We start from the raw sequence: 27,685 nt of genomic DNA on the forward strand, positions 1-27,685 counted from the left end.
GATATACCTTGGCCTGCATGGGGCTGGGGGACCCATCGAGCAAAGTCCACACTACTGGGTCCCTTCCAAGCCACTGTGCAACCCCAGGCAAGGGAGAGGACCTTCCCCAGCCCAGTTGCCTCGTGTCCTCCTCATTAAAACAAGATTGGAGGGCCTGGGTGGAGGTTCAGAGAGAATACTCAATACAGGTCCGAGAGCGGCACTTGGTACCAGCGAGTCCCTTGTAAGATTCTCCCAGGAGTCTGTGTGCCCAAGTATCAGCTTCTTCAGGACTCGGAGACACCCACCCCCTCAATCTTCAGAGAAAGTGAGCTGCTGCCTCCCCTTCCCCTCAAGGGCTCTGTTCTGGTTGTGTTCTCAGCTGGACAAAGCCCATCTCCCCTTGGCCTGCAGGGCAGGGTGCTGGCCCTCTGTGTCCCCACCCTCTGAGTCTCATCTCTCTGCTTCATGTCCCCCAACCCACTGGCCACCCAGGACTTCTGGCTGTTTCTCTGACAGGCTCTGCCTTGGAGTGCCAGGGTCTCACCTCTTCACACCCAGCCCCTCCGCAGGGCCAACATGACTCACAGGGGCTGGCCTAGGGCAGGTGGGGACACTTTGGACACACAGATGCCCACCATGTGCTCTAAGGAGAAAGGACAGAGAGAGCCTCCAGCAATCTGAGCTTCTGGTCCCCAAGCACCTTTGAAGAGACCCCTGTGCCTTGCCATCTGGAGACCCCCACATATCTTTCCTACCCGTGCTGTAAGCTGGCCATCTGGTGGTCTGCATGCTCCCTTGAGCCCATGGTCACATGGAGGCCCAGCTGCCATAGTCCTTGGAGGCTCAAGACCCAGGTGCTGAGAGCTCAGAGCCACCTCCTGAAAGGGTCCCTCCTATCAGACCTGGACATGTGGGTGGCTAGTCACAAGCACACATGGAGCATGGCTGGTTCCAGGACCTCTGATCCCCCTCCTGCCCACATAGATTGTGAAAATGAGGCCCACTCACCCTTGGGACCACCCTGCCAAGTCCCTGTTTCTGTTTCCTTGACTCTGGCTTCCTTTCCCTTCTTCAAATCCATGGGATTTAAAGATCTGGCCTTGACGTCCAACTCAGCCCAGGACTATGCCTTAGACTTGGCCCTTTGGTCTTTTCTGCCCAGTACATGCTCAAGTGGACTGGCTGGAGCCACTCTGGGCCTCTCAAGACCCATTTCCTTTGACGGCCAGTGCTTTAGACAGAGGAATGTTCTGGCAGAGAAGGAGGTGAGATGTGCAGGACTCAGAATCTGGAGCAACAGATGCTGAGCCTGGCACCTGACCCTTGGGCCCCAGTTCTCATACCCTATGGAGGCAGAGAGACCCTGCAGCAGGAGGTAGAACTTCCATACCCAAGGCTATGAAGCATGTGCTGAGGAAGATCTGGCCTGTGACTGTCCTCATCTGTCATGGAATCATGTCCCCTCATCCTGGGAAGCAGAGGGTTATCCACTAGAGGGCCAGAGAGGCCCTGGGGCTGAAAGGGAGGGAGGGAAGAAGCAGCAGGAATGGCAAGCCACCCTAATCAAAACAGAAAAGCATCAGTAGGAATAAGAGAAAAAAAGAGCATGAGGAGTTCCCATTGTAGCACAGCAGTAAAGAATCCAACTAGTATCCACGAGGATGCAGGTTCAATCTCTGGCCCCGCTCAGTGGGTTGAGGATCCCGCATTGCCATGAGCTGGGGTGTAGGTCACAGGTGTGGCTCAGATCTGGTGTTGCTGTGGCTGTGGTGTAGGCCAGCGGCTACAGCTCCAATTTGACCCCTAGCCTGGGAACTTCCATAAGCCACAGGTGCAGCCCTTAAATAAAAGAAGAAAAAAAAAAAAAAAGGATGAGAGAAATAACTGGTAGGTTCTAGAAGGAGTCCCATGCCATTCTATGGCCCAGGAGGTAGAGCCAAAATCCACGGGCCAGCACAACTGAAGTGATTAAGCAGGATTTGGAAGGCAACAGAGATGGCTCCAGGAAGACCCTGTGATGGGATGCCCGCTGTCTCCACAGCTCCTGTGCTCTGTGCCTCCTAGGAAAGGCGGCAAGGCCTAACCCAAAGCACATGCCCTGTGAAGGACAAGGCTGACCTCCCTCTTAAGGGAGATGTACTGGTCAGTGAGGGTCATCATGAATGGGGTGTGCAAGCCCCGTGCCGCTTGCAGTGACGGTGACAGTAAGGGGGTCCCCATTATGCCCTCATCTTCCAGTCTCCCAGACCTCCTCATCTCAGGGTCGCTGGGCTCCTTCCAGGGACTCCCAGTGCTCCCTTGAGGCTCTTGTGGTTATGTTCCAGAAGTTCAGAGTCCCTTCTAAACAACAGTACCCAAAAGTACTACCAGTCCCCACGCCCAGCCCCCATGCAGAGGTAGAAAATTTTCTGCTTGAATGTCCCTCTATAGCCAGTCTCATGAAGGAGAGACAGAAACTAACATGGGACATCAGATCTGCCTGTGCCCTCAACTCAGCTCAGATGAGGCGGTGTGCCCTACAGCCCCGTGTCTCTGCCTGGCCCTACTCTTTGGACCCCTCCTGGGTCTTGATCAGCAGCTTCAATATGGACCCCTAAAGTGGGGCTCCAAGGTCCCGATCACCCTCTCCTCTCTGAACACAGCTGGAGGAAGCTCATCAGAGATGCATTCTCATTGGAGGGGACACTCTGCCTCAAGGGAGGCCCAGGGTTCCCCAGAGATGGGGTGTGGGGCACACATGGCCAGTTTTGCCCTGAACAGCAGGACCCCAGGGGTCCACATCCATCACTACCCAGAACCTCTGGCTGTTCTGTCTTTTCTCTGCCAGGCAGACTGTGAGCTCAGAGCTTCACACTCATGGAGCCCCACAGCCAGATCATGGTGAGATTCGCCAGTGGCCAGTGCATGGGAGGCAGCCTGCTAGAGGCTCAGGCACCAGCCCACCCCAGGCTCACCCTCCCATAAAAGCACAGGGAACTCCAGACATGGGTATGGAGCCCAGCAGACCTATTCCCAAATACTTTTCGCACCTATTCTCAGTGCTAAAAGTATTTGACATGTCAGCTCAATTTTCTTTAAACAGGTGGAGTGAGCTAAATATCTGGGCCCAACAGTGTACTCGCACACCCCCACACACCCGTCATTTGGCTGGTCCCTAATATCCAGATAGCGGGCACCAAGGAATTCAAACTTCCACAGGAAGACTTTGGGTTCTGATGTGAGAAGGACCCCAGAGGCCATCAAAGTGATGGTTGTCACTTCACACAGGAGTATGCACACCTGGATCCACTTCCCTGACACGGGATTGACCAGACAGAATCAGGAGGCCCTAGAAGAGACTAGAAAACCGAAAGCCTCCTGTGCTCCTCCAGGGTCACCTGTTACTGTAGGAAGTGCCACCTGTGAGTGCCCGGCACACAGTGGTGCTCATTAAATGCCAGCAAGTGTCCACTGGCTTGAGGTCAAGTGGAGGAAGGCAGCTGCCCTTTCAGGCCAGATCCCCATCCGCACTGCACCCACACATGCGCCTGCCTCGTCTAAGCCGAGGAGGGAATTGCATCCGGATGACTGGAAAGCTTCTCCCAGTTCCTCCGCCAGGTGGCCCAATGCCAGCACTGCGATCCAGGGCATCCCTGCCAAGTTTCCAGGCGTTTGTCATGCTTCCCTGCTACCCAGGGGGAAAACCCCTGCACTTTCTCACTTCTTTTGAGACACATCAATTTGAAGAGACTTGGCTCGCTTCTAAGACTAGGCCTATTCTCTCTCCACACATATTTTTGGAAAGAGGAACAGATTATTGTCCTTCTTTTTCATGATGGACTCTGGGGGAAATCCTTCAGGGCACCTGTCGCTAAAAAGTCCCAGGGCTGAAGTTCCTGTCGTGGCTCAGTGGTTAATGGTCCCGGCTAGTGTCCATGAGGATGCGGGTTCGATCCCTGGCCTTGCTCAGTGGGTTAAGGATCCAACATTGCCATGAGCTGTGGTGTAGGTTGCAGATACAGCTCAGATCCCAAGTTGCTGTGGCTGTGGCGTAAGTCAACAGCTCCAGCTCTGATTGGACCCCTAGCCTGGCAACCTCCATATGCCGAGGGTACAGCCCTAAAAAGACAAAATCATTGATTGATTGATTGATTGATTGATTGATTTAAAAAAAAAAAAAAAAGTCCCAGGGCTGAGCGGAGACAGTGTGAACTGCCAACTGCCTTGGGCTCTGGGATTAAAACAAGAAAAAGCTTCTTGGATTCTCTGAAGTCCAGCAGCAGCATCTTGCAGGAGATGTGGCCGAGGTAGTGGTGCCCCGAAAGTAAACGTGGCCATGATAAGGCTGATGGGCAGATCTCCACTACGCTAAGAGGGTGCCTCTCCACAGCCCCCAAGGTCCTACAGGTTTGGGCATTGCAACCGGGGCCGTGGGGGGAAAGGGTGGGTCCCCGCTGGGTGCTCACACAGCAGCTGAGCCTGAGAGCCACCTGGATTGGCTCCCTGTCCCAGGGAGAGGGCGAGGCAAAGCTGCTGTACCGTCTGGAGGTGAGACTACCTCCATGGCCTGAGGGATTTACGCCCCCTTAGGTGAACCATTTATTCACAGGCACAGCAAGCCCCCTCTGGAGGCTTCCATAGGGAAAGTGCCACCATGCAGGGCATCTTTTTGGGGAAAAAATCACACAAGAGCTGCACTGAGGGTCTCCTTAATGCACTAGAGCACAAAGTAAGGATCACTGGTCCCAGGGGCTCTGTGTCTAGAGAGAGGCAGTGCATGGCCATACGACCTCTGAGAGAGCCCTTGACCCCCCAGGGCCAGGAGAGCTCCTCAGAGGAGGCAGCTCCTCAGCTGAGCCTCACCGGGTGACTTCTGAGGACAGGGGCCATTCCTCCCAACACACACTCACACACACAGACACATCCCTCCCCCTCCCTGCTCCACTGTTTCCTCCTGGAGTGTCTCCCTGCTGACAGCATGTATTTGACTCATGCATGTCACTTACGTATTGGTCCTCTCTTCTACTAGCCACACACTGTGCTTCTGAGGGCCCAAGCTGTGTGACTTTGAGGAAGGTGTCCCAGCCTCTCTGAGCCAGGCTCCAGGACTGTCTGTTGACCAGGTTTCTGCCTGAGAAGTAACCTTCTAAACGCATGACGTACACATAGGTAAGGTCTATTCTCTAGGCCTGTGTTCTGAACCAGTTTTGGCCTGAGTCTTCCTGGAGGATCCTTACATCCCAAGTCTTCCTTAGCCACTGTCCTCCAGGGGCCAGTCTGCACTTCTTTAATTTTTTTTCTTTTTAGGGCCATACCTGCAGCATATGCAGCATATGGAGGTTCCCAGGCTAGGGGTCAAATTGGAGCTATAGCTGCCAGCCTATGCCACAGCCACAGCAATGTGGGCTCCAAGCCGTGTCCGTGACCTACACCACAGCTCATGGCAATGCCGGAACCTTAACCCACTGAGCGAGGCTGGGGATCAAACCTGCATCCTCATGGATACTAGTCAGTTTCAGTTCATTAACCCCTGAGCCACAACGGGAACTCACCTGTCTGCATTTCTGAACAGAATGCAATGCTGTCCTTTTGTACAGCACAAGACCGGCTACAGAAGTGTCTTTGTCCAGCCCATTTCTAAAATCACACTCTGCTTCTTAAGGTAAGTGATATTTGACAACTTTATTGGCAGTTACCTTACATTGAGATGTTGTGTACACAGCTCCAAATCTGGAGATGTGTTTCAACATAAAAATTCATTTCATTTTTGAAAGGGCTGTTGTGATCCCTTTTGAAAATTCACTTGCAGGTGCTCAGAGGATTTTTGGATTTGACTAGCAGGGAGGATTCTCCTCTTAATAAAGGATTTCCGCTCTAGATAGTATCTCAATGGAAAAAAAAATAAGCTTCCTCCAACATGAATATAATGAAGCTGGTGCCTTGGACATGATGTCCACTTCGTTTAAGGAAACCAAAGTGTCTCGATAAGTGGAAATAAGTGGAAATATTTTTCAGCAAACAACCTGCTGTTGCAATTTTGCTTAAGAAAAAAAAACTTCATAATCTGTTTCAAGTTCAGTGATAACTTTATGCAAAATGACCTCAAAGTCATGTGCTGTCTGGGTACCATAGACTCAACATGAATAAATATTGGCTTAGCAAGTGAGCTTTGTTTTTTTAATATATTTTTATTTTGTTTGTTAACAAGAAATGAGTTAACTTCTTGAAAGCCAAATACAATATGAAATAAAAGATGTAGTAAAGATTGGTACAATTTCTGTGTGGGGGAGTCCAGAGCCTTTACTAGGTGGGGTGGTGATTTTGTGAAAACCATCTGGAAACCTTATTTTTTTGCTCTGAAAATTGGGGGTGATGACACCTACCACAGGGTGGTTTGTTTATTCACTCAACAAACGTTCATCACAAGCTTCAGAGTTCTAGGTGAGCTCCCTACAATAAGTGTCCTTGTACCCAAGCTAGGACTGCAGCCCAGGCCTATGCAGGTGGGACCTTTGGCGCATCTCTAAGGGGCCCAAGAGAAGGCTTCCTAATCTGTCAGATGGGAGCAGCGGCACGTGCCTTGCAAAGCTGCCTTGAGAACTGAGGAAACAGTGAAATGTAAACCTCTAGCTGCAGCCGGCTTGTATTACTGGCAGGCCAGAGAGCACAGCAGGACCGTCCTCCCCTCCCACCCGGCCCCCAGGCTTCCATCTGGCTGGCAGGCATGGGTGGGGAGGCTGTGCTGGGCCAGCACGTTCTCATCTTGCCCACCTACCATGGACTGTTTAAGTTAATGTCACAGCTCTAAAATATTATCACTGGAGGCCATGAGATTTCAAAAAGAGCTTCCTTTCCAGAGCCACGTTGCTGTCTATAATTAGCGCAAGTTTCCATAAGCCTCACCAAGAGGCGGGAACAGCTGCCCCTAGAGCTAGATTTGTTAATGTAAGGCATTCCTGGGGCTTCTGTGCAGCCCAGGCTTCACTCCTCCATCACCCGCTTCCCTGGCCCCTGCCCTCAGCAGCCACCAGGCCCTCATTAAGGGATTAGCAACCTCGGCTGTGCAATGCCTTGGTCATGGATGCAAAAAATGCTGCGCTCTCTGCTCTGTCCTCCTGCCTCTTATCAGTGGTCCCTGAGCCGTGTTTGTGCTGCGGAAATCAAAGCAGGGCTTGGGCGGAAATTACGGACCACAGTGTCACACACTAATTACAGACTCTGGGGGTCAAGCATCAGGGAGGGACCAGACTTCCTCCATTCTCAGTCCCGCTGCTGCTAATGGGATGTTGAAAAGCACAGCTGGAGCTGCGGGCTGAGAAAGCCCACATTGCCAAAGCCTGTGAGAGAGATAAAAGGGTGCTGCAGTCTGCTCCGCCTCAGGGAAGATGACAGATCTTTCTTAACCAAGTATAAAATAGGGGTACTCCTATCTGGGCCCAGCGCCTGGGTCACAAAAGGCGCTGTGGCCAGAGCCTGGCCACGTTGTGTGAACACCCCAGCAGTGGTCCATCTTCAATGGTCCTCTGCTTTCTGCACAAGAGGGTGGGAGGGGCCCTGGGGTGGGGGCAAATTTTTATGTTGGTTGCAACACATTTAGGACCTGGTAGGATGCTTGGGACAATTCCCACGGTCTATAGCTCTGTCATTAAAAAAGGAAAAAAAAAAAAAAAAAAAGGAGTTCCCATAGTGGCTCAGTGGAAACGAATTCAACTAGGAACCATGAGGTTGCAGGGTTGATCCCTGGCCTCGCTCAGTGGGTTGAGGATCCGGCATTGCCGTGAGCTGGGGTGTAGGTCGCAGTCGTGGCTTGGATCTGACTTTGCTGTGGCTGTAAGGTAGGCCTGTGGCTACAGCTCAGATTCAATCCCTAGTTTGGGAACTTCCATAAGCTTCAGGGCCGGGGGTGGGGTGGGGGTGGGGGTTCCCATCTGCCACAGAGGAAACGAATCTGACTAGTATTCATGAGGATGCGAGTTTGATCCCTGACCTCACTCAGTGGGTCAGCGATCTAGCGTTGCCATGACCTGTGGTGTAAGTCACAGATGCGGCTCGGATCCCCTGTTGCTATGGCTGTGATGCCACAGCAGCTGTAGCTCTGATTCCAATTTGACCCCTAGCCTGGGAACTCTGATATGCAGTGGCTATGGCCCTAAAAAGCAAAAAAAGAAAAAAAAATTAAATTTAACAACAGTTCTGAATAATGGAAATGAAAGTAGCTAAACATACAGGGGAAAAACCAAAATGTAACCCTGAACAGCTTCCCCAAGTGTTCTCTGTTTCCCAGGCTCTCAGCTCACTGGTCTGTGAGTAACTCCATCAATATGATCATTCTCTGCCCTTGTCCCCAACAAGGCAGGTGCAAGGTGAAATCCTGGTGCCCTTTGAGTCAGTGGCTGAGCTCACATCCTTGCATGTGGGTGAGATAACACCCCCAGGTATCAATCACATCTCCCTCTCCTTCCATACTCACTCAAATCCTTCTTGTGACAGGGGGCCTCTGCCCTCAGCCTCACCCCAGATCCCAGCCCTGGACAGGTGACCAGGAGACTCCTACTGCTGCCTCCAAAGCACAGGTTAAAAAATATAAGACCACTAAGGTCAAGATCTGGCAATTTCAGCCTGGATAAGAGAGTTTGGCATGGGTTCCTACACAGAGAGTGTTCACATGCTCAGGAACAGGAACTGTTTCCAAAGCTTCTCATGGACCAGGAAGAGGCCCACATGGGCATAACCCCACTTGAGTAAGTGTGGCCTCTATGAGGGCCAGATAGTACTGCAAGAGTTCAGCTCAGAGCCTCTGTCCCACCCACTGTCCCCTGACCAGGACTCCCAGTGGTGGCATCTGCCATTCAGTTTGGAGTAATGGTCAGTCATGGCACAAGATGATCCCCACTCAATGCAGCCATGTGGTCAGCCCCCATCTAGTGGCCCAGGACACTCCAGCCTCTTTCTAGACCCCTGCTGGAGATAGGGCTTTCAAGGCAGGGCCTGCCTGTGACTGGTGTGGTCTGTTGGAGGAAATACTTTACACAACCCAATAATTGGTGCAGTCCAATAATTTTCTGCAGAGAGCTTCCGAGCTCCCCTCTCTCCCTCCAGCCTGTTGTCAAGCCCCACTTTTGCTGAACACGTTGTTCAACTTCTATATCACCCAACCCAGCTTCCTCTGACAGAAGGGACCTCACTTTTATTCAGCACCTACTATTTTTTTTATGTATGTAATTATTTATGTATGTGTGTATGTGTGTATGTATGTATGTATGTATGTATTTATGTATTTATGTATGTATGTATTTATGTATTTATACCCATGGCATATGGAAGTTCCCAGGCTATAGGTCAAATCGGAGCCACAACTGCTAGCCTATGCCACAGTCACGGCAACATGGGATCTTTAACCCACTGAGCAAGGCCAGGGATTGAACCTGAGTCTTATGGATACTAGTCGGGTTCTTTACTCCTGAACCACAATGGGAACTCCAAGCACCTACATTCTCTAGGACAGATTCCACCAACTATGCCCTGCAAGCTAAATTCATCCCACTGTCTGTTTGTCAATAAAGTTTTATTGGGACACAACTAGGTCCTTTCATTTATGTTTTGTCTATGGCTGCTTTCAGGCTACAACAGCAGAGTTGAGAAGTTGCAACAAAGACCATATGGCCTACAGAGCCTAAACTATTCACTATCTGGCTCTTTATAGAGAAAATTTGCCAACCTTTGTTCCAAGATGAATGCAAGAATGGTTTTATTGTATTTTCATACTGTCCCTGGGCTCTAGACCCTGATCTCCACTTGGACAGAAGCGCGGAAGCAAAGTCAAGTAGAGCCCACAGTGGGTAAGGAAGGGAGGTGGACTTCAAACCATAGTACCCTAGGCTCTTGGCATTTTTTTTGCACCTTTGGTAGAACAAGCTGAGTGTGAACTGTTGCCTTGATCCTATTGTTTGGGTGGCTAGAACCTTGGCTCCCAAGCCAGCAAAATGTCCAGTAACAGATTCCAGCTTTGCTTTGTGGAAATTCTGATTAAAAGCAAAGGACAAATGACTTTCTCCCTTTTATCTCCCAAGATCCCCAAATTAATTGCCCAGGTAACTAAATTCCTCCTCTTCCTTTAGGTTTGTGACATAAAAGTCAATGAATCAGCCTCTTCCTCTACCTTCTGACCTAGGTATTAAGCATTCAGACCTCAAACCAGGTGGGTAAGGCTAGGCACCTGCCCCTCAGGGTCTTCTCGGGGAAAATCAGAGGACTTCCCATGGGCTGTGAGACTTAGTGCAAGGAAGTTAGTGGAAGGGCCTTTGGGCATCTGGAACTCAACAGACCTTATCTTTAATCCCTAGGGTCACCTGGAAAGCACATGAATTGACACTCATCTGCTTCTCATTGTCTCTGTCAGCTTCCAAGCCTCTGACCATCCTTTTACTCTAATAGAGCTGGTCTTGGCCTTGGCTGGCTTTGGGACATGCAGGGCACAGCCACCACTTCAGAAAATGAGTGGGGCTGGCACGGCTCTTTCATCTTTCTTTATTCTGTGCCCACTTGGCCATGTCTTCACTCCTCCATCTAGCAGTGAGCTCCACCAAGGTTCAAGGGCTGAGGTGGCAGCCCAGAGCAGTGGTGTCAGCATTGCAGTAGCAGTGGCCTAGACCCCACCCTCCCCACTGACCTTGGCCTTGGCAACATGCCTGCCTTGATTCATGCCTATTCTTCAAGCCTGTGCACCAGGCTTCCTTGAAGATCACTGGCCTGATCTATTCCAATAAATTCAATTTCTACTGAAGTTGACTCAGGTCTGTGAAGAGATGGAGCTTTGGAGAGATTAGATGGCTTGTCCACACTAATAATAACAAGTAGATCTGGGATTCAATTCCAGCTCCTCTGGACGAAACAGAAAAGTGCCTTTCCTCTAGTGTGCACTTTCCTCTAGGAGCAACACCACTTGTTCTAGAACCTCAGAAATCAGCCACCCCCCAGATGTGGCCGGAACTGTCCTGCACCCACCCTCACTTAGTTACCAGCCACCACCTCCCTAATGACTTTTCAGGCCCAGGGAAGCCTCTTGACCCAACTCCTGCCCTCTCGGGAAACACAGTCAAATCCCTGGACTATCAAGTGGGTTCCAGAAATGGAAATGGAGTTTTCAATTATGTGTAGAATGGTGAGGATGGCAGGGATGGGCTTGGAAGGTAATAGTCAGCTTGATGATGGGCAGCCTTATCTACTGGCACCAGCTGGAAGGAGGTGAGGGCACCGAATCCCTGGAGGCCTGAGACCAAGTCAGGGAACTGAGAAAGTGAACCAGTGGTGACTTGTCATTGTAGGAAGAGCAGGGGTTGGCCACCAGGTGGGGTCATGCAGGTGGGAACTGAGAGTGCCCTGGGCAGAGGGGCAGTGCCCCTTGCCTGCACTGCAGCTAGGCTCCCACACACCTGCCATACTGACAGGAGTCTTGGAGCCTCAGGGTTTTTGTTGTTGTTGTTGTTTTAACATCTAAGGCTTAACTCTCTGAGCTAAGGAGGTGTGGACAGGTCACACCTTACCTCCTTCCTCTTGCTCCTGTCCAGATATGGGCTGGATCATGGGCCAGACAGTGGGAGGAAAGGTCTGGCTTCTAAATTTGGGGACCCAGTCATTAATAAGTCTACAAATAACAAATGCTAGAGAGGGTATGGAGAAAAGGGAACTGATCTACACCATTGGGGAAATGTAAATTAGTGCAACCACTATGGAAAACAGCATGGAGGCTCCTCAAACTAAATATAGAACCACCATATGATCCAGCAATCCCACTCCTGAGCATATATCCAGAAAAATCTTTCATTCAAAAAGATAAATGCACCCTGAGTTCATAGCAGCACTATTCACAATAGCTAAGACATGGAAACAACCTTAATGTCCATCAGCAGATGAATGGATTAAGAAGATTTGGTACATGGAGTTCCCGTTGTGGCTCAGCAGAAACAAATCGGACTAGCATTCATGAGGACACAGGTTCAATCCCCGGCCTCACTCAGTGCATTGAGGATCTGGCATTGCTGTGAGCTGTGGTGTAGGTTGCAGACACAGCTCAGATCTGGTGTTGCTGTGGCTGTGGTGTAGGCCAGCAGCTACAGCTTTGATTGGACCCCTAGCCTGGAACCTCCCTATGCCATGGGTGCAGGCCCTATGTGGTACATATACAATGGAATACTACTCAGCCATAAAAAAGAATGAAGTAAAACCATTTCCAGCAACATGGATGCAACTAGAGATTCTCATACTAAGTGAAGGAAGTCAGAAAGAGAAAGACAAATACCATATGATATCACCTATATGTGGAATCTCAAATAAGGCAGATATAAACCTATCTACAGAACAGAAACAGACTCACAGCCATGGAGAACAAACAGACCTGTGGTTTTCAGGAGGAAGGAGGAGGTAGTGGGAAGGACTGGGAGTTTGGGGTGAGTAGATGCAAACTATTACATTTAGAATGGATGAATGATGAAATCCTGCTGTATATAGTACAGGGAACTATATCCAGCCTCACATGACAGAACATGATGGAAGATAATATGCGAAAAAGAATGCAACCGGGTCACTTTGCCATACAGCAGAAATTGGCATAACATTGTAAATCAAATATAATTATTTTTTGTCTTTTTAGGGCTGCACCCATGGCATATGGAGGGTCCCAGGCTAGGGGTTGAATCGGAACTGTAGCTGCCAGCCTACACTACAGCCACAGCAATGCCAGATCCAAGCTGCATCTGCAACCCTGTCACAACTCACAGCAATGCCGGATCCTTAACCCACTGAGCGAGGCCAGGGATCAAACCCACGTCCTCATGGACATGAGTCGGGTTCTTTAACCACTGAGCCACGACAGGAACTCTGTAAATCAACTATAATTTTTAGAAATGAAAAAATAAATATATTTTGGTACACATGGGTCCTGATTCTGTTGTTCATGGCCAGGTGTCTATGTCCCTTGGCTTTTGACTGTGTTCATTCTGGGGCACTCCCTGCAAAGGTGAGCACAACAGCCCCACACTAAGTACTTCACATATTAACATGACGAGGGCCATCATGAGTATCAGACAGATCTGTTTGTTGGACTTCTAACCATCTTGTTTTTAAATCACAAAAGTAAAAATAAATAAGCTTTTTTACAAAGAATTCCTTCTACTTACCTTTGCAGAGAGACTTAAGAAACTAAATCATACATCCTCAGGCCTCCAGGTTGCCTTCAAATTCCTGCTGAAAACTTGGACAGGGGACTTGTAACATCCTTGCCGACTGTCCTTATTAACTCAACATTTTATTTAAATTGCACTTAGCACCTGCCTCCAATTACTCGGCTCTGGCAGAGAGCAGAGTTCTGATTAAATGCTCGGCCCCACTTTTGCACACCATTACCCCAGGCGAAGGCCCCGCCAAGCAGACCATCATCTGTCTTCATCAAGCCCTGTGTTCTTGCGCTGACAGCAGCTGCTCAGGAGGTAATGAGGACAGTTAGTGCCGAGAGATGGAGATGCTAACGACAGCCTCTCCGGTGTCCGGGGAGCGATTTGTATTCATTATCATTCCCCCCCAGTCACGGTCCCCTGTGTACAGGGAGAGCAGGCACGGCCAGCCTGGCCAGGCTGCAGAACCAAGGAGGTGGGGAGGTTAATGACGGTGGTGATGCTGATGACAGGGATGCTGAGATAAGGTGGCGGCCGCCACTGCTGATGCTGATGAAACCTGTCGCTCGGGGAGCACCTGTGGTGCTGGACAGGGCCAGCCATGTGCCTAATCCTTCCCAGGTCACACCCACAGCAACTCCACGAGGTTGGTATTCTCAGGTTATCCTTCTGCCTTACAGTTGAGGAAATGGAGATGGGTTCACGATCACTTACCCACACAAACTCTGCCACGTCCTTCCGCCTGGAAGCCCATCTGCAGCCTCCTCAGAGGCTTGAGAACATGACCCTGCCTCTCACCTTTCCCTGCTAGGAGGTGCTCCCTGGGCCCATGGGGCTGGCTTCCTGTGGCCACAGGGAGACAGGTCTGTGCTGGGTGTTTCTGTGGTCATGAGCTGTCCCCTCAACCAAGTCCATCACTGATGGGTCTCTGGATTCAAACAGAGTTAACTATCCAATGTATTAAATGTAGTGTGTGTGTGTGTGTGTGTGTGTGTGTGTGTGTGTGTGTGTGTGTGTGTGTGTGTGTGAAGCTGCATTTTAGTGCTGGAACCTGAGGAGGACTATAGAATGCGAGGAAAACTTCATGATTCCTGGGGTCAGTGAGAGCCAGGTTGGAGTCGCAGCTCTACTTCCAACACTGTGACTTTGGGCAACTCACTCACTGACTAACACCTGCCCCCAAGCCTTAGCTGAGGCAGGCAAAGGACTCTAACCTTCCAAGCCAGTTGATTCACAGGAGGAGGCACTTTCCCCATTCAGCTCCAGAGTCCTGCTGGCCCTACCTCCTATCTCTCTGGCCATCTCTTCCTCTCCCATCCCATTTCCACTGACCTAGACGTAACTTCATCACACATCATCCAAATCTCTGCTACTGAAACAATCTTGCTAAAATGCACATGGTGCCACTTCCCTGCATAAAATCATTTAAGGGTTCTTGTCTCCGACCAAGTCGAGCAAAGCCCCCCAGGGCACCCTGCAAATCCCCTTGGCTCAGCCCTTGCTTTCACCCCAGCTTATCCCCATCACTGCTGGCCTCTCCTTTGGACCACTGGAAACTCCTCCAGACCACGCGAGGCCTCTGCCACCTCCACATCGCGACACATCTGCACCCCAGCCTGGAAGCATCTTCCCTCCTTTATTTATCCATCAATTATCAGACAACATCTAGGGAGCTGTCCCAAGCTCCGCTCAGACTTTCTGTGCCCACTGCAACCCATCCATCACACCAACCCTAATGCCATGCTTTCTGCCTGCTGCTTCCTACATCGGTCTCTGTCAGCATCCTCAGACTATAGGTGACAAATTTGGGAACTGTGACACCTGCATATCTGCATGTCTGCCCAGCACCTGCCCTAGCAGGCCTCCCGGCTCCTGACTTTCCCTGGGCCATCCCTCTATCGTGTGCTGACACTTGTTAGCATGTTTACCTCACGGCTGTATGAATGGCTTCGCTGTTGCCTGTGCCCACTCTCTTCAGCCTCACACTAGTCACAGGATGCTCACCTCCCAGCCTCTGATTTCCTTTTAATAAAAAGCCTCCCCTCCCAAGAACCAGAACCAGAACAAAAAGGCAGATGAATGAAAGGAAAATGGAATTGAATCTGAAGCTTCCCTTCCCCCCAGCCCCAACCACTCAGGGAAGGCTGTCTCAAGGTGTCCTCTCCGACAAGTGGCATCCGGTGACCTGTCCATGACACCATGACCAAGGCCATGACCTGTTCACCTCGCTGATGAATACCCAGTACAGTTGCCTAGAGGATGAGTCACAGAATCACCCCTATCTCAGTGTTGAGAAGATTTTCAACGTCCATCAGAACCCAGCTCCCATGGGAAGGGCACTTTCTACTTTTTCCCCCAAATGGAGCCCAGCTTCATTCACTTCACTCATGACATCCCTGGGGGAGGGACTTCTGGGAGAAGCTACAGCTCTGAAGTCAGAATGCCCCTTTTGAGTCTTGGCAGCCCCCTCCTCTGGTTCTCTCTCTCCAGGACCTGTGGAGCCACCCAGATGAAGGGCCACCAGGAAACAAATGCCCCTGCTCCCTCCCTTCACCCTGCTCTGCAGGCAGAGTTATCCCCTCAATTACCAACTGATAGTTATTATCTCTCAGGCTCTTCTAGAGGCACCACCTCTGTGAGGTCTGAGCCGCCTGAGGAGGCCCCTTGCCCTCATTCCAGCAGTTCTGCCTCCAAGGATGAAGGGAGCCTGGGGAGTGGGTCTCTGGCAGCCTTGCTGCTCTAACTCACACTCAAAGCCTCGCCTCCCCCTTGGCCCCACCCAATCAGAGTAGCAGAGCCTTGCCCGCCAGCCTCCAGCCTCTGTACGTGACATCCTGGACCCTTTCACATCACTGAGCCAGAGTCAACTCAATGACGTGAAGTGGTCTCAGGGGCTGTGCTTATATAAGGCCGGGCCTGGACCCCCACGCAGCTTATCCCTGACAACCCGCCCCCCCGGGAGCCCCCTCTCACTACATCTTCAGCCCCATCTCCTCTGGCACCAGTCCTGCCTTTCAATCTGAAGGTTCCAAGGGTAGCTCACACTCACCCCGTCCCAAACTGAACTCATTACTGATTCTTCCAAACTCACTCATGTTCCTTGCTCCAAAGAATGACATCACCACAACCCAGTCCCCACGCCAGAAACCTGGGACTCATTTGAGATGTCTTCTCCACCAATGAGTTCGCATTTGCTTAATTCCTCTCAAATCCAGCCACCCCCTGCCCTTCCCATCATGCTTTCCCTAATTCAGACTCATCATTTTCAGGCTATTACTGCCCCAGCCTCCTAACTGGTCTAATGCTAACCTGGATCCCTTCCAATCCACCCTCAACATAGTTCTCAATTATCTTTCCAAATGTCCAACATGGACATCCGTGGTTCCCCATATGTTTCAAGGAAAACAAACTTGCTCACCTGGCTCTGCCAGTCTCCCCACCGCATTGTGTTTCCCTCTTGCTCTCTCATGTCTCTTTTTATTTCCCTGTGACCCCCTTTGTCCTCCATCCCTGGGGCTGGGTGAGCTTCCAGGCAGTGGCTGTCAAACTTAACCCGCCATAAGGGCTTGTTAAAGCACAGTGCTGGGGACTCCCCTCCACCCAGGGTTTCTGATGAGTGAACCTGAGCAGAGCCTGAGAATGTGCATGTCCAACCTCAAGCCCTAATGATGGTGATGCTGTTGGTCTGGTGGCCACAATGAGAGAAGCGCTGCTACAGGGCTTCAGTGAGCACTCAGAAAGGACTCAGCAAATGTCAGCTGAATGAATGAATGAGTTGCCTATGTGCTAATCAACTGAAATTTTGCGCCAAACATGAGGATTCCATTGATCATGTCTCATGGCTATGAGTAATCTTGGGTGGAATTCTGAGTAAGTTAAAAGAGACAGTGCCACATCATGCCTCTCCAGGGTCCCGGAGACACATCTGAGTTTCTCTCCATGTTCAGGTCTCTGTGTGCCTGGAGGAGTCAGTGTCCTTTGCAGGCACAGAGGTGGAGACTGGAGGGCCTGGGCCTGGGATCTGTGACAGCATTCCTGTTACATCATTTGGAATTTTTTATAGACTGACGAGGCTACAACATCACCGAAACACATGTTTTTTGTGATTTTTCCAATAGCCCTGATTCCCACTATCATGTCCTGTTCCCAGGCTATTGCCAAGCTCAGAAGACAAAATCCAGGTAGCCTCCGAGCTCTCAAATGCTCATGTCCCCTCTCATGGAGTTTAGAGACCAGAAAAGAAATGCTAGAGAAGGTTTAGCAGTGGGCCAGCCTATAACCAGACAAGTAATAACTGAGGTGACTCCATGCATTCCAGAGCCATGATCACTATAAAGACCCAGTGCCCAGTACAGCCATGCCGGCCACCAAGGTCCCCCTACTTCAACCATCCTGGGTCAGGAGCCCCAGGCTGGTCCACTCTGATGTTTGACACAGTAGAACTGACTAGAATAGCATCCGTTATCCCATTCCTCAGTTTACCTTAACCATGGCCTCTCCATGGTAATCAGGAGCTGAGCCAGGGGAGAGCATGGTCACCCTATGGTCTCATCACCCTCCCCTCCAGGCCTGCCAGCTGAAAGGGATGCTGTTATGGGCTGAACCAGGTCACCCCCAAATTCACATGTTGAAGCCCCAAAGCCCAGTACCTCAGAGTGTGATTGTATTTGGAAATAAGTCCTCTAAAGATATGATTAAGTTAAACGAAGGTCTTTGGATTGGGCCCTAATCCAGTATGACTGGTGTCCTTATAAGGAGAGGACATTTGGGCACAGACACATTCATGCACAGAAAGAAGATGCTGTGAGGACACAGGTAGAAGACGGCCACCCACAAGCCAAGGAAAGAGGCCTTCAGAGGAATCAACCCTGCAGACCCCTTGATCTTGGCCTTTCAGCCCTCAGGACTGTGAAAAAATAAATGTCTGTTGTTTAAGCCCCCTTGTCTCTGGTACTTGGCTACAGCAGGCCTAAGAAATGAATACAGACACTCGGAAGCCCTGGCCCTTGGGTGACGAGTCCAGCTGAGGATGCACTGTGAAGGGCTCTGGGCAAGAAAGGGTATCAGCCCCTGAGGCCTGTGCCAGGGCCTACACTGTCCCTCCCTGGGGAGGATCTCTTGGCTCTGGTCCCTCTGGGCACCTCCATTAATCGCTCAGTCCAGCCCTGACTCCCCACACCCAGTGAGCTTCTTGAAATTCCTATTGTTCACTGAGAAAATTGAGACCAAGGGTAGTTTTCAGACGGGACTCCTGGATTGAGCCCCAGATCTTCGTGCTGCGAGCCCATCCCCACCTCCGGGCACTGCCAGCTGGGCTCCCCTGGGACGTGGCAGAGGATGCGTAGGGGGTGGCTGCTGCATCCACAGCTGCAGGGCCCCTGGGCTGGTACACTATGGTCACTGGGACAGCCCTTTCCCTGGCCTGAGATTCCATGCAGAGCCTTGGGCAAGAGGATGGTGGGTGTCAGGCCTCACTCTATCCTTCCCCAGATCACTTGGCCCCAAAGGGATGCGTTGCCCTCAGGGCTCCTTCTGGAGAACAGAAGATACTCCCACCTGCCCCTCCCCTCCACCAGCTCCCCTCAAACTCCCTGAGGGCTTCCTTCCTAGCTCCACTGCCTTTGCCTCCCAGTCTGCCCAGATGCACCCCATTGGGGAAGTTCCTGCCTCAGACCAGGGCTCCAGGATTGTGTGTCAGGGGCATGCTGGGACAGCTGGGACGCCCCTTAAAGAAAGAGGTCAGGGAGTTCCCATTGTGGCTCAGTGGGTTAAGAACCCAACTAGCATCCATGAGGATGTGGGTTCAATCCCTGATGTTGTTCAGTAGGTTAAGGATCCGGCATTGCCCTGAGCTGTGGTGTAGGTCACAGACGTGGCTCAGATCTGGCGTTGCTATGGCTGTGGCATAGGCTGATGGCTGCAGCTCCAATTCCACCTCTCAGCCTGGGAACTTCCATATGCTGATGGTTTGGCCCTAAAAAGACAAAAAAAAAAAGAAAAAAAGAGGTCATCAATGCTCATCTCCTAGCTCATACTGCTCTGGGCTCATAAGCCCTCCAGCCAATTCCACCCCAGCAGAGAGGGAAGGAGCAAAGAAAAGCCCAGAATTTCAGAAGCCCCACCCCATTTGGCCTCAATCTTCTCTCAGTCCATGATCCCTGGTGTACCTACATGTCCCCTGCCCTGCGCCCAGCACAGCCTCCTCTGGGCCTAGGGGGAGGCCCATGAAGAGAGCAGGCTCTGGAGGCAGTCCTGGTTTTCCTCCCCTTCAGGCTGTGTGACCCTGGGCAATTGCCGAATCTCTCTGAACCTCAGTTTCCTCCCTTGACAGGTGGTTGTGAAAATCCAAAGCAGTAATGTGTAACATGCTTTGCATGAGGCAAATGAAGGCTTCTCTTCCTTCCTGAATTAGCAAGTGCAGCACTGGGACATGGAATATTAAACCCATCCTCAAATAGGATTTGGGTCTGATGGAAGCAATTTCCAGCTGAGGCTAATCTGTTGGGCACAGACTTCTGACCCAGAATAAGGCAGGGGCACAGGTTTGGCTACTGAGAATGGGTGGGTGGGAGTCGATGGAGGAGCCCGCCTCCCTGGATGCACTTGGCTCTGGCACTGACCTGCAGCTGCACAGGCAGGCATCGCCACCTAGTGGATGCAATTGGTACCATGAACCAGGATGCACATTTATGGGGTGGATGTCCTCTCTCTCCTCTCCCATGGCTCTCACACAGACACACTCAAATACACACACATGCACACCACCATGAACACTAGCCACAGCCTCTACCCACAATTGCACACGCACACAGACATTTCCCAGCCTCCTCCAGGCTGGGTCTCGCCTTAGAGCGACCATCAAGAGCTGTAAAACAGTGCTTTCTTTCTCCTTCCAAAAACCAATTCTGTGACTGTGTGAGGACAGCCAAATTGTCTGAAAAGGAAACAGGATGAGGTCACCTTTGCTAAGGGTCTAGTTCTGCCAGGCTTCAAGCGTGAGGTAGGTGTCACCATCACACAGAAAGGGTGACTTCTCCAAGCCCACCCAGCCAGCCAGGGACTCCAAATTCCGGGCTGCACGGCTGATCCCTCCACTCCTCTGAATGCCACAAATTATTCCATTTTCTAAAACAGTTGCTGTGGATCCTGTAAGTTCCTTCTTGAACTCAAATCTGTTTTATTTGAAACAGAATCAGCTTGGCCCATAATTTTATTTTTGGTCCTATGATGATTTTCTAAGTGACACCAGAACACCAATTCTCAATAATCATTGTTGAACCCACCCTGTCCTCAGCCTCCTCCCAGAAATGGAATGTGAGTGTGTGTGTGTGTGTGTGTGTGTGTGTGTTGTGTGTCTCTGAGTATGTGTGTGTGTGTGCGCAGTATTGTGATGTGTGTATGGTCCGAGTGTGTGTGGTGGGTGGGGCTTATGGCACAGATGCTGTAGGCAGAGACAAATGGGGTCAAATCCTAGTTCTGCTCCCTGGTATTCTGGGTGTGGCCCCACCTCCCCCAGTCTTGTGCAATCCCACAAATTGAATGTGAGCTGCCCCTAGTGACTTGCTTCTAATGAATAGAATATGGCAAAGTCATGCAATGTCACTTCCAAGATTAAGTTATAAAAAAAAAAAAAAAAAAAAAGACTCCGGGTTTCATCCACATGCCCTCTCTTTCTTTCTCTCTCACATGCTTTGAAGGAAGCCAGCTGCCATGCTGTGAGCTGCCCAGTAGGGTCCATGTGACAAGGAACCTCCTCACAAGAGAGGCTTCAGCCAACAAGCAGTAAGTAACTGAATGGCACCAGAATCACTGAGCAAGCCTGAAAGCAGACCCTCTCCAGTTGAGCCTCAAGATGAGACCACAGCCCCAGTTGACACCTGGTTGGAGCCTGCGAGGGACTCAGCTGGGAGACCAGCTAAGCCACACCTGGATTCCTGTCCCAGAGAAACTGAGGTGATAGCTGTTGTTTAGCCACCAATTTTGGAGTAATTTGCTATGCAGCCGTAGATAACTAACCTGGGCCTCTCCTTTTCGTTTTTTTGTTTTTTGTTTTTGGCTACACCTGAAGCATGCAGAAATTCTGGAGCCAAGAATCAAACCCGTGCCACACCAGCAACAACACTGGATCCTTAACTACTAGGCCACCAGGGAGATCCTCCTTTGCCTTTCTGAGCCCCAATTTCCCTGCTGTTAAATAGGGAATTGGATCATAGGACATGCTTGGCACAATGTCTGGCACAAAAAGAAGACTCAACCAAAGCTTCTTTTCTCCTTTCCACACTGAAGTCCAGCTTGGTGTGCTGCTCTCCCAAACAGCATGGTGTGATGGCAAACCCTAAGTCAGGCTCTGTTTGGAGGCTGGAGAGCCCACCACTTCCCAGCCTGCCACTAGAGTGTAGTGTGCTGCCTCTGGAGAACCAGGACCCTGTAGCCTGTCCACCTGGAGAACAGATCTGATGGCATCAGCTTCCACCCATTGAATGGGAGGTGGGGCGATCACCCCTAGTCACAGAAACCCTTGACCTTTGCCCTTACTGGCAAGAACAGGACCCACTCCGGGGCTCCAGCTCTAGCACTGGGATGGCTGTTGGCTGTTCTCTAGACCAGGTATGAACAGCCCCAACAGCAATCTGCCTTGGTCACAGTGAACTCAGGGAGGCACCCAGCCACCACCCAAAGTTGTAGGGAGACACCCTTGCCCAGCTCCCGCTGCCCCAGCCCCACCAGGACCCCCAAGTCTGTTGTCTGCCTATCCTGCTGGCTAAAGAGTGGAAGGCATTCCCCCAGTCCCCTCCTATGCCACTGCCCCAGGGCAGCCCCTTGGTGTCCTGATCTGCCATCTCACCACAGAGATCTCAGGACCTGGCTCTCCAAGATGGGCTCTGGGAGCATGTTTCAGGTGGGCTATGGGGTCTCCCCTGGCTGATGCTGGCCAAGCCCCTCCTCTCCTGATGTCCCTCAGCTCAGGTGCACTGGCTCCCAACCCTGCAAAGTACAGAGAACTCACCTCTGAGACCCCTGCATAGGCCAGGCTCCCAGACTGGGATTCTACCTACTTTAGCCTCCCTCACAGTAAGGGAGGAAAGCCTCCTACTTTCTTTCTTTCTTTTTTTTTTCTTTTGATTTTTAGGGCTGCACCCATGGCATATGAAAGTTCCCAGGCTAGGGGTTGAATTGAATCGGAGCTGTAGCTTCTGCTCACGGCAGTGCCGGATTCTTAACCCAATGAGCGAGGCCAGAGATTGAACCTGTGTCCTCATGGATACTACTCAGATTCGTTTCCACTGAGTCATGACGGGAACTCCCTGTCCTACTTTCTAGATGAGGTTCAGAGTCTTTAGCAAGGTCACAGAGAATAGGTGGCAGTTCTCTGTTGGGAAACACTCTTCATTTCCCAAATTCCTTAACATTTCCTGCACCAAGAGGCAGGGTTTGTACTCTCTCTTTGAATCTGGGCCTGGGACTGCCTGGCCAAGAAAACACAGCAGAAGTGACAATGTGCCAGTTCCTAAGGGTGGGCTGTAAGGAACTGGCAGCCTCCACTTCCCATTTCTTGGGACCTTGTTCTTGGAACTCAGTCACCATTCAGTGAGGAAGCCCATGAGAGGAGCTTCGTGGAGAGGCCTTCAGCTCCAGCCAAGCCCCCGCCATCAGCCAGCTTCCACCACCAGCCATAAAGTGAGACCCTTAGAAGTGAAGATCTTAGAAGCAGACCCTCAGCCCTTAGTCGAGCTGTCCCAGCTGGTGCCTCCCTGCTGAGTCCTACCCCAGCCCTCAATGCAGTGTCCTGAGCTAAACCAACGCTGGCCTTTTAGCCAGTAGGTTGGGTGACTTGGAGTAATTGATATAACTAGAAATGGTGAGCACAGATCAGTGGTTATTAAGGTCCATGCTCTCCCGGACTCCCAGTGTGGTGAGAATACCCTGTCAAATTCCCCATCTCCCTGGGGACCAGGAAATTCTTCCTAGGCCTATCCTGACAGCGTTTCCCATGCCCTGTGGTAGGGGTAGAAGGCCAAGGTGACCCCTGAAGACTCTTGCCCTTGGACCGCCTCCTTCCCATGAGTGTGGGTAAGACTTGTTAATAGGATGAGCTGTTACTCCCTTGACAAAGTTACTTATATGGCAAAGGGACTTTGCAGATGACATTCAGGCTACTAATCAGGTGACATTAAGATGGGAAGACCTGGAGTTCTCTTGTAGCTCATTGGGTTGAGGATCTGGCACTGTTACCACAGCAGCTCAGGTCACTGTTGTGGTGCAGGTTCACTCCCAGGCCTAGGAATTTCTGCATGCCATGGGCACAGCCAAAAAGGAAAAGAAAAAAAAAAAAGACAGGAAGAGTTTTGGAGGGGCCTTATCAAACCTAACCTAATCACCAAAACCTCTAAATACAGGGGTTTTCTCTGGCTGGTAGGAGACAAGGTAATTGAAGAGGTCCGACATATGAGGGGCTTGGGTCCTGGGAGGCCTTTGCTGAGGTAGAGGGGAAGGGGGCCAGGACCTGAGGGTAGTTACTAGGAGCTAAAAGAAGTCCCTAGAGAAAGTGGGGACTGTGGGCCCTGAACCATGAGGATCTGAATCCTGCCAGCAACCTGAGGGAGCTTAGCAGCAGATGTCCCCCAGAGGCCCCAGATAAGATCCTGGCCCAGCGATTTCAATCTCTCAGGACCCTAGAAAGATGACCCAGTGGAGCCTACCTTGCTCTCTGACCTATAGAACTGTGACATGACAATTGGGTGTTAAGTCACTGTATTTGTGGCTTGCTACACAGCAATAGATAATGAACAAGACCCCGTTCCTTTTGCTTCCAGAACCTTCCTTTCCTGGGAAGTATCCTTCCTCTCTTCATTGCAAACCATCAGGCCTTGGTTGTGGTGGGGTTGACAGCCTGGGCCAGGGTCCCTGAACCAGCTCTCAGGAGTAACTTGTTCCACCTGTCGGTGGGTCTGAGCATGCACCCAGGATGGAGGGCCTTAGTGTCCCCCAGCCAAGCCTCCAGGTCTCTAGGTCCATGGGATGATAGCAGCAAGTCCACTGGCCTCCAGCTATCAGGCTCCCAGGCTCCCTGTGAGGCTGACTAAGCCCAGCCTTAATTAGCTGAACTCTGATGACCTGGACACTCCCAATTCCCTCATTTCCAGGACAATATTAGCTCCCTGTTCAGACCAGACTTTCCTCCCAAAGGAAAGGAAGAGTTTCAAACTCTTCATACAGCAGATTTAATCTGCTCCCTGTCTAACTAACCCAGCCACGACTTACCTATTCTGAATCCAGGAGCATTCTGGTCCAAATCCACAAGGACACCTCACAGCATGAGGACGCAGGTGTATGGCTGGCGATTCACACGCTCAAAGCCCCTTCACCTCCTCCCCATCCCTGTGCCAGACCATATTCCCAGGAAGTAGACCACACAGTAGTCCCCACACCCATTTTCCAGATGGGGATCCTGAGGCTCAGAGCACTAACACAGAACATGGCACTGAGCATGCCACCCAGGGGGTTTCTAGTTACTTCATGTCATTGCGATTACTTCTTAGGTTTTTAAGGACAATGGTTTTTGTCTTCTATGACCGATGAAGCTATCACCATCAGAAAGAAGCACCAGCCTGGATGTACAACAGATTTTAAGAAAATTGCCCTGATGATCCCAAGGTGTACTCATCAGATCCAGCAAGAGGATGTTATTTGGATTCTCTATTCCCTACTTATTGTTTTATATATAGAAGTAAATTATATTATATTATTATTATTGTCTTTTTAGTGCTCCACTCACAGCATATGGAGGTTCCCAGGCTAGGCGTCAAATCGAAGCTACAGCTGCCGGCCTACACCACAGTCACAGCAATGTAGGATATAAGCCGCATCTGCAACCTACACCACAGTTCATGGCAACAACAGATCCTTAACCCACTCAGTGGGGCCAGGGATTGAACCCGAATCCTCATGGATACTAGCCAGTTTGTTACCACTGAGCCACAACAAACGCTGAGCCATTATATTATATTATATTATATTATATTATATTATATTATATTATATTATATTATATTATATTATATTGAAGTAAATTAAGACCTCCCACTATGATTATAGCTTTGTAAGTTCTTTTAATGCTGTTGGGTTTTGCTTTACGCATGTTGAGACAATATTGTTTTTGCTATTCCAGGGCTACATTATTGAAGTACACACAACTCAGAATTGCAGATTTTTCCTTTAAGAATAGGTATTGTCCCACATTACCCCAAAAATTGTTCTTCCAGCACAGGCAATTTTTGCTTCTTTTCTGGTTTTGAAGTAATTATGTTTTTCTGTTCTTGTTGCTACCCTGACCTTTCTAACCTACAGCCCTGCCTTTAACTTTTCCTCTGAGCCAAGAATAATCTAACTTACCCATCATCTCTATCCCCCCTCCAAAGTGTGACAAGGACCTTGCCAGACTTAACCACCCAGCCATAGAGCCCTTATTCTTTTTTTTTTAACTTATTATTATTATTTTTAATAGTTATTTCCCCAATACAATTTTTTTCCACTGTACAGCATGGTGACCCAGTTACACATACATGTACACATTCTATTATTGCACATTATCATGCTCTATCATGTGTTCTTAATTTATTTTTGTCTGAAGTCAGTTTTGCCTGCTACCCTTAGATATAAAATATTACCTCTCATTCTTATAATCAGAAGTGCATTACAGTTTCTGACATACATTATAGACTCCATGCTATATGGCTGATCTATTGTTTAAATTATTGCCAGTTTCCTAGCCCAACAGGTATTCATTCTGACTACGTGTTCACATTTTCCCAATCAATAACTCCTGAGCTAGCCTTTTGAGATGCAGGGAAGGCATGAACCAAAGCCTTTTGCTTCAAGAGATGGGGACATTGTTGCGGGGGGAGGGAGGGCTCTTATATCTGAGAGGGTCCTAAAGGGTCCCGTTTGGTTTCAAAACCAACACATCTGAAAAATAAAGAAAAGGACAAATTTAGAAAGCAGGGGAACTGACATTTATGCATACCAAACCTGGGCAAAGTGAAGGCTGCCTGCACTTCTTTTTTTTTTTTTTTTACTTTTTATAATGATTTTTATTTTTTTCCATTATACCTGGTTCACAGTGTTTTGTCAGTTTTCTGCTGTACAGGATGGTGACCCAGTTATACATACATGCATACATTCTTTTTTCTCACATTATCATGCTCCATCATAAGTGACTTTATAGTTCCCCGTGCTAGCAACGCGTGCACTTTCATAGAATGAAGTTAGCCTGAGAGGGACCCTTGGGGAAGAGGAAACTCGTGTGAGCAAAGAATGTCAAGAATCGCTCCACCTCCAGCCCCTCTGACGTTGTCCTCATTGACCATAGTCTGCCCACGTTCTGTCTCCCCAGTCCCTGTTCACCTGCTCTTGATCCCCATAGCGTTCACCCATTTTCTCATCAGGCAAGTTCCTCCCCAAATCATTTTGAACCCTGTTCTCACATACAGCTCCAAGTCCCTGGTCCTGCTGACAACTTTCCATCCCTGCCTTGCCAGGCTCCGGCACCTGGCCTCCCCTCTCCCCTCCCCCGTGCAGCGTGAAGCGGGGGCTGCGGAACCATGTGCCTTGGCTCTCTGACAAGCCGGTCCTCGCTAACCTCCACTGGCCCCTCAAGGCCACACAACCCAGTTCTTCATCCCTTGCTGGCCTTGCAGCAGATCCCCCAGCAGCTGTTCCCAATCTTCCTCCTCCCCAAGTCCACAAACCCACCCCCACTTCCTGAACTCCAGCAGACAAATGCGCTACATAATGTACTGAGGATTTATTTCATCTGATAATGATCTTCTCACCTTCTCTCCCCTTTGCCTCAGAATGTCTCTCTCTCCCTCCAGGGGGTCTTTATTTCGAAATAGGCTTCCTCTTTTCAAGACAAACTTTTCCCCCTGGACGCTGGATCCTTCGCCTTCCTGATTCTTTCTTGACCTCTTTCCATTTCTCTGTCTTCTAACTTCTTTTTATTTGGGGGGCCTTATTGAGGTATAATTGATACACAAAAACATGCACATACTTAATTTATACATCGTATTGAGTTTGGACATTTGCATAGACCCATGAAATTTTCATGTTGACCACAACTTGAGATCAATCCTCTTAACATATTTTAAAGACTGTGGTACTTATTTACTATAGAAACTGATTGTATAACAAAATCTTTGGAATTTATTATCTTGCATTTAGATTCTATACCCATTAAAAAATAATTCCTTGTCCCCCATAGACCCCAGCCCTATTCTCTACTTCTATGAGGGTGACTATTTTTGATAGCTCATATAAGTGGGATCATGCAGTATTTGTTCTTCTGTGACTGGTTTGTTTCCTTTGGCGTAATCTCCTCTAGGTTTATCCATGCTGCCATAAAAGGCAGGATATCCCTCTTTAAAGATTCATACATATACACAGACATACATATATATATATATACATGTGTGTGTGTGTGTGTGTAAATACATATATGTATATATACCTGTATGTATTCCTGTTCATCTGCTGGCAGATTTGGTTTGTTTTCATAT

At 49.8% G+C, this 27,685-nt stretch overlaps 1 protein-coding gene across 6 annotated transcripts in view; it reads right to left on the minus strand.

The window, feature by feature from the left end:
- Positions 1-6,129: 6,129 nt before the first annotated feature.
- The window catches only part of PTPN20 (protein tyrosine phosphatase non-receptor type 20), a 113,676-nt gene continuing 92,120 nt past the window's right edge, over positions 6,130-27,685 (minus strand). For 3 of the 6 annotated variants that reach the window (XM_084996807.1, XM_084996800.1, XM_084996798.1), the window contains one exon: positions 26,922-27,140. In XM_084996807.1, the coding sequence (XP_084852933.1) occupies positions 27,117-27,140 (24 nt within the window). In that variant the 3' untranslated portion in view covers positions 26,922-27,116. Of the gene's footprint in view, positions 7,299-26,921; positions 27,141-27,685 lie in introns of those variants that run through there. The other 3 variants (XR_014827771.1, XM_084996806.1, XM_084996801.1) reach the window with 2 other exon arrangements.

Source organism: Sus scrofa, chromosome 14, assembly GCF_054392235.1.
Source record: "Sus scrofa isolate SSC_HxYL_T2T_F1_AM1 chromosome 14, Sscrofa_HxYL_maternal_Yorkshire_Landrace_v2.0, whole genome shotgun sequence".
NCBI classification, from domain to species: Eukaryota; Metazoa; Chordata; class Mammalia; order Artiodactyla; family Suidae; genus Sus; species Sus scrofa.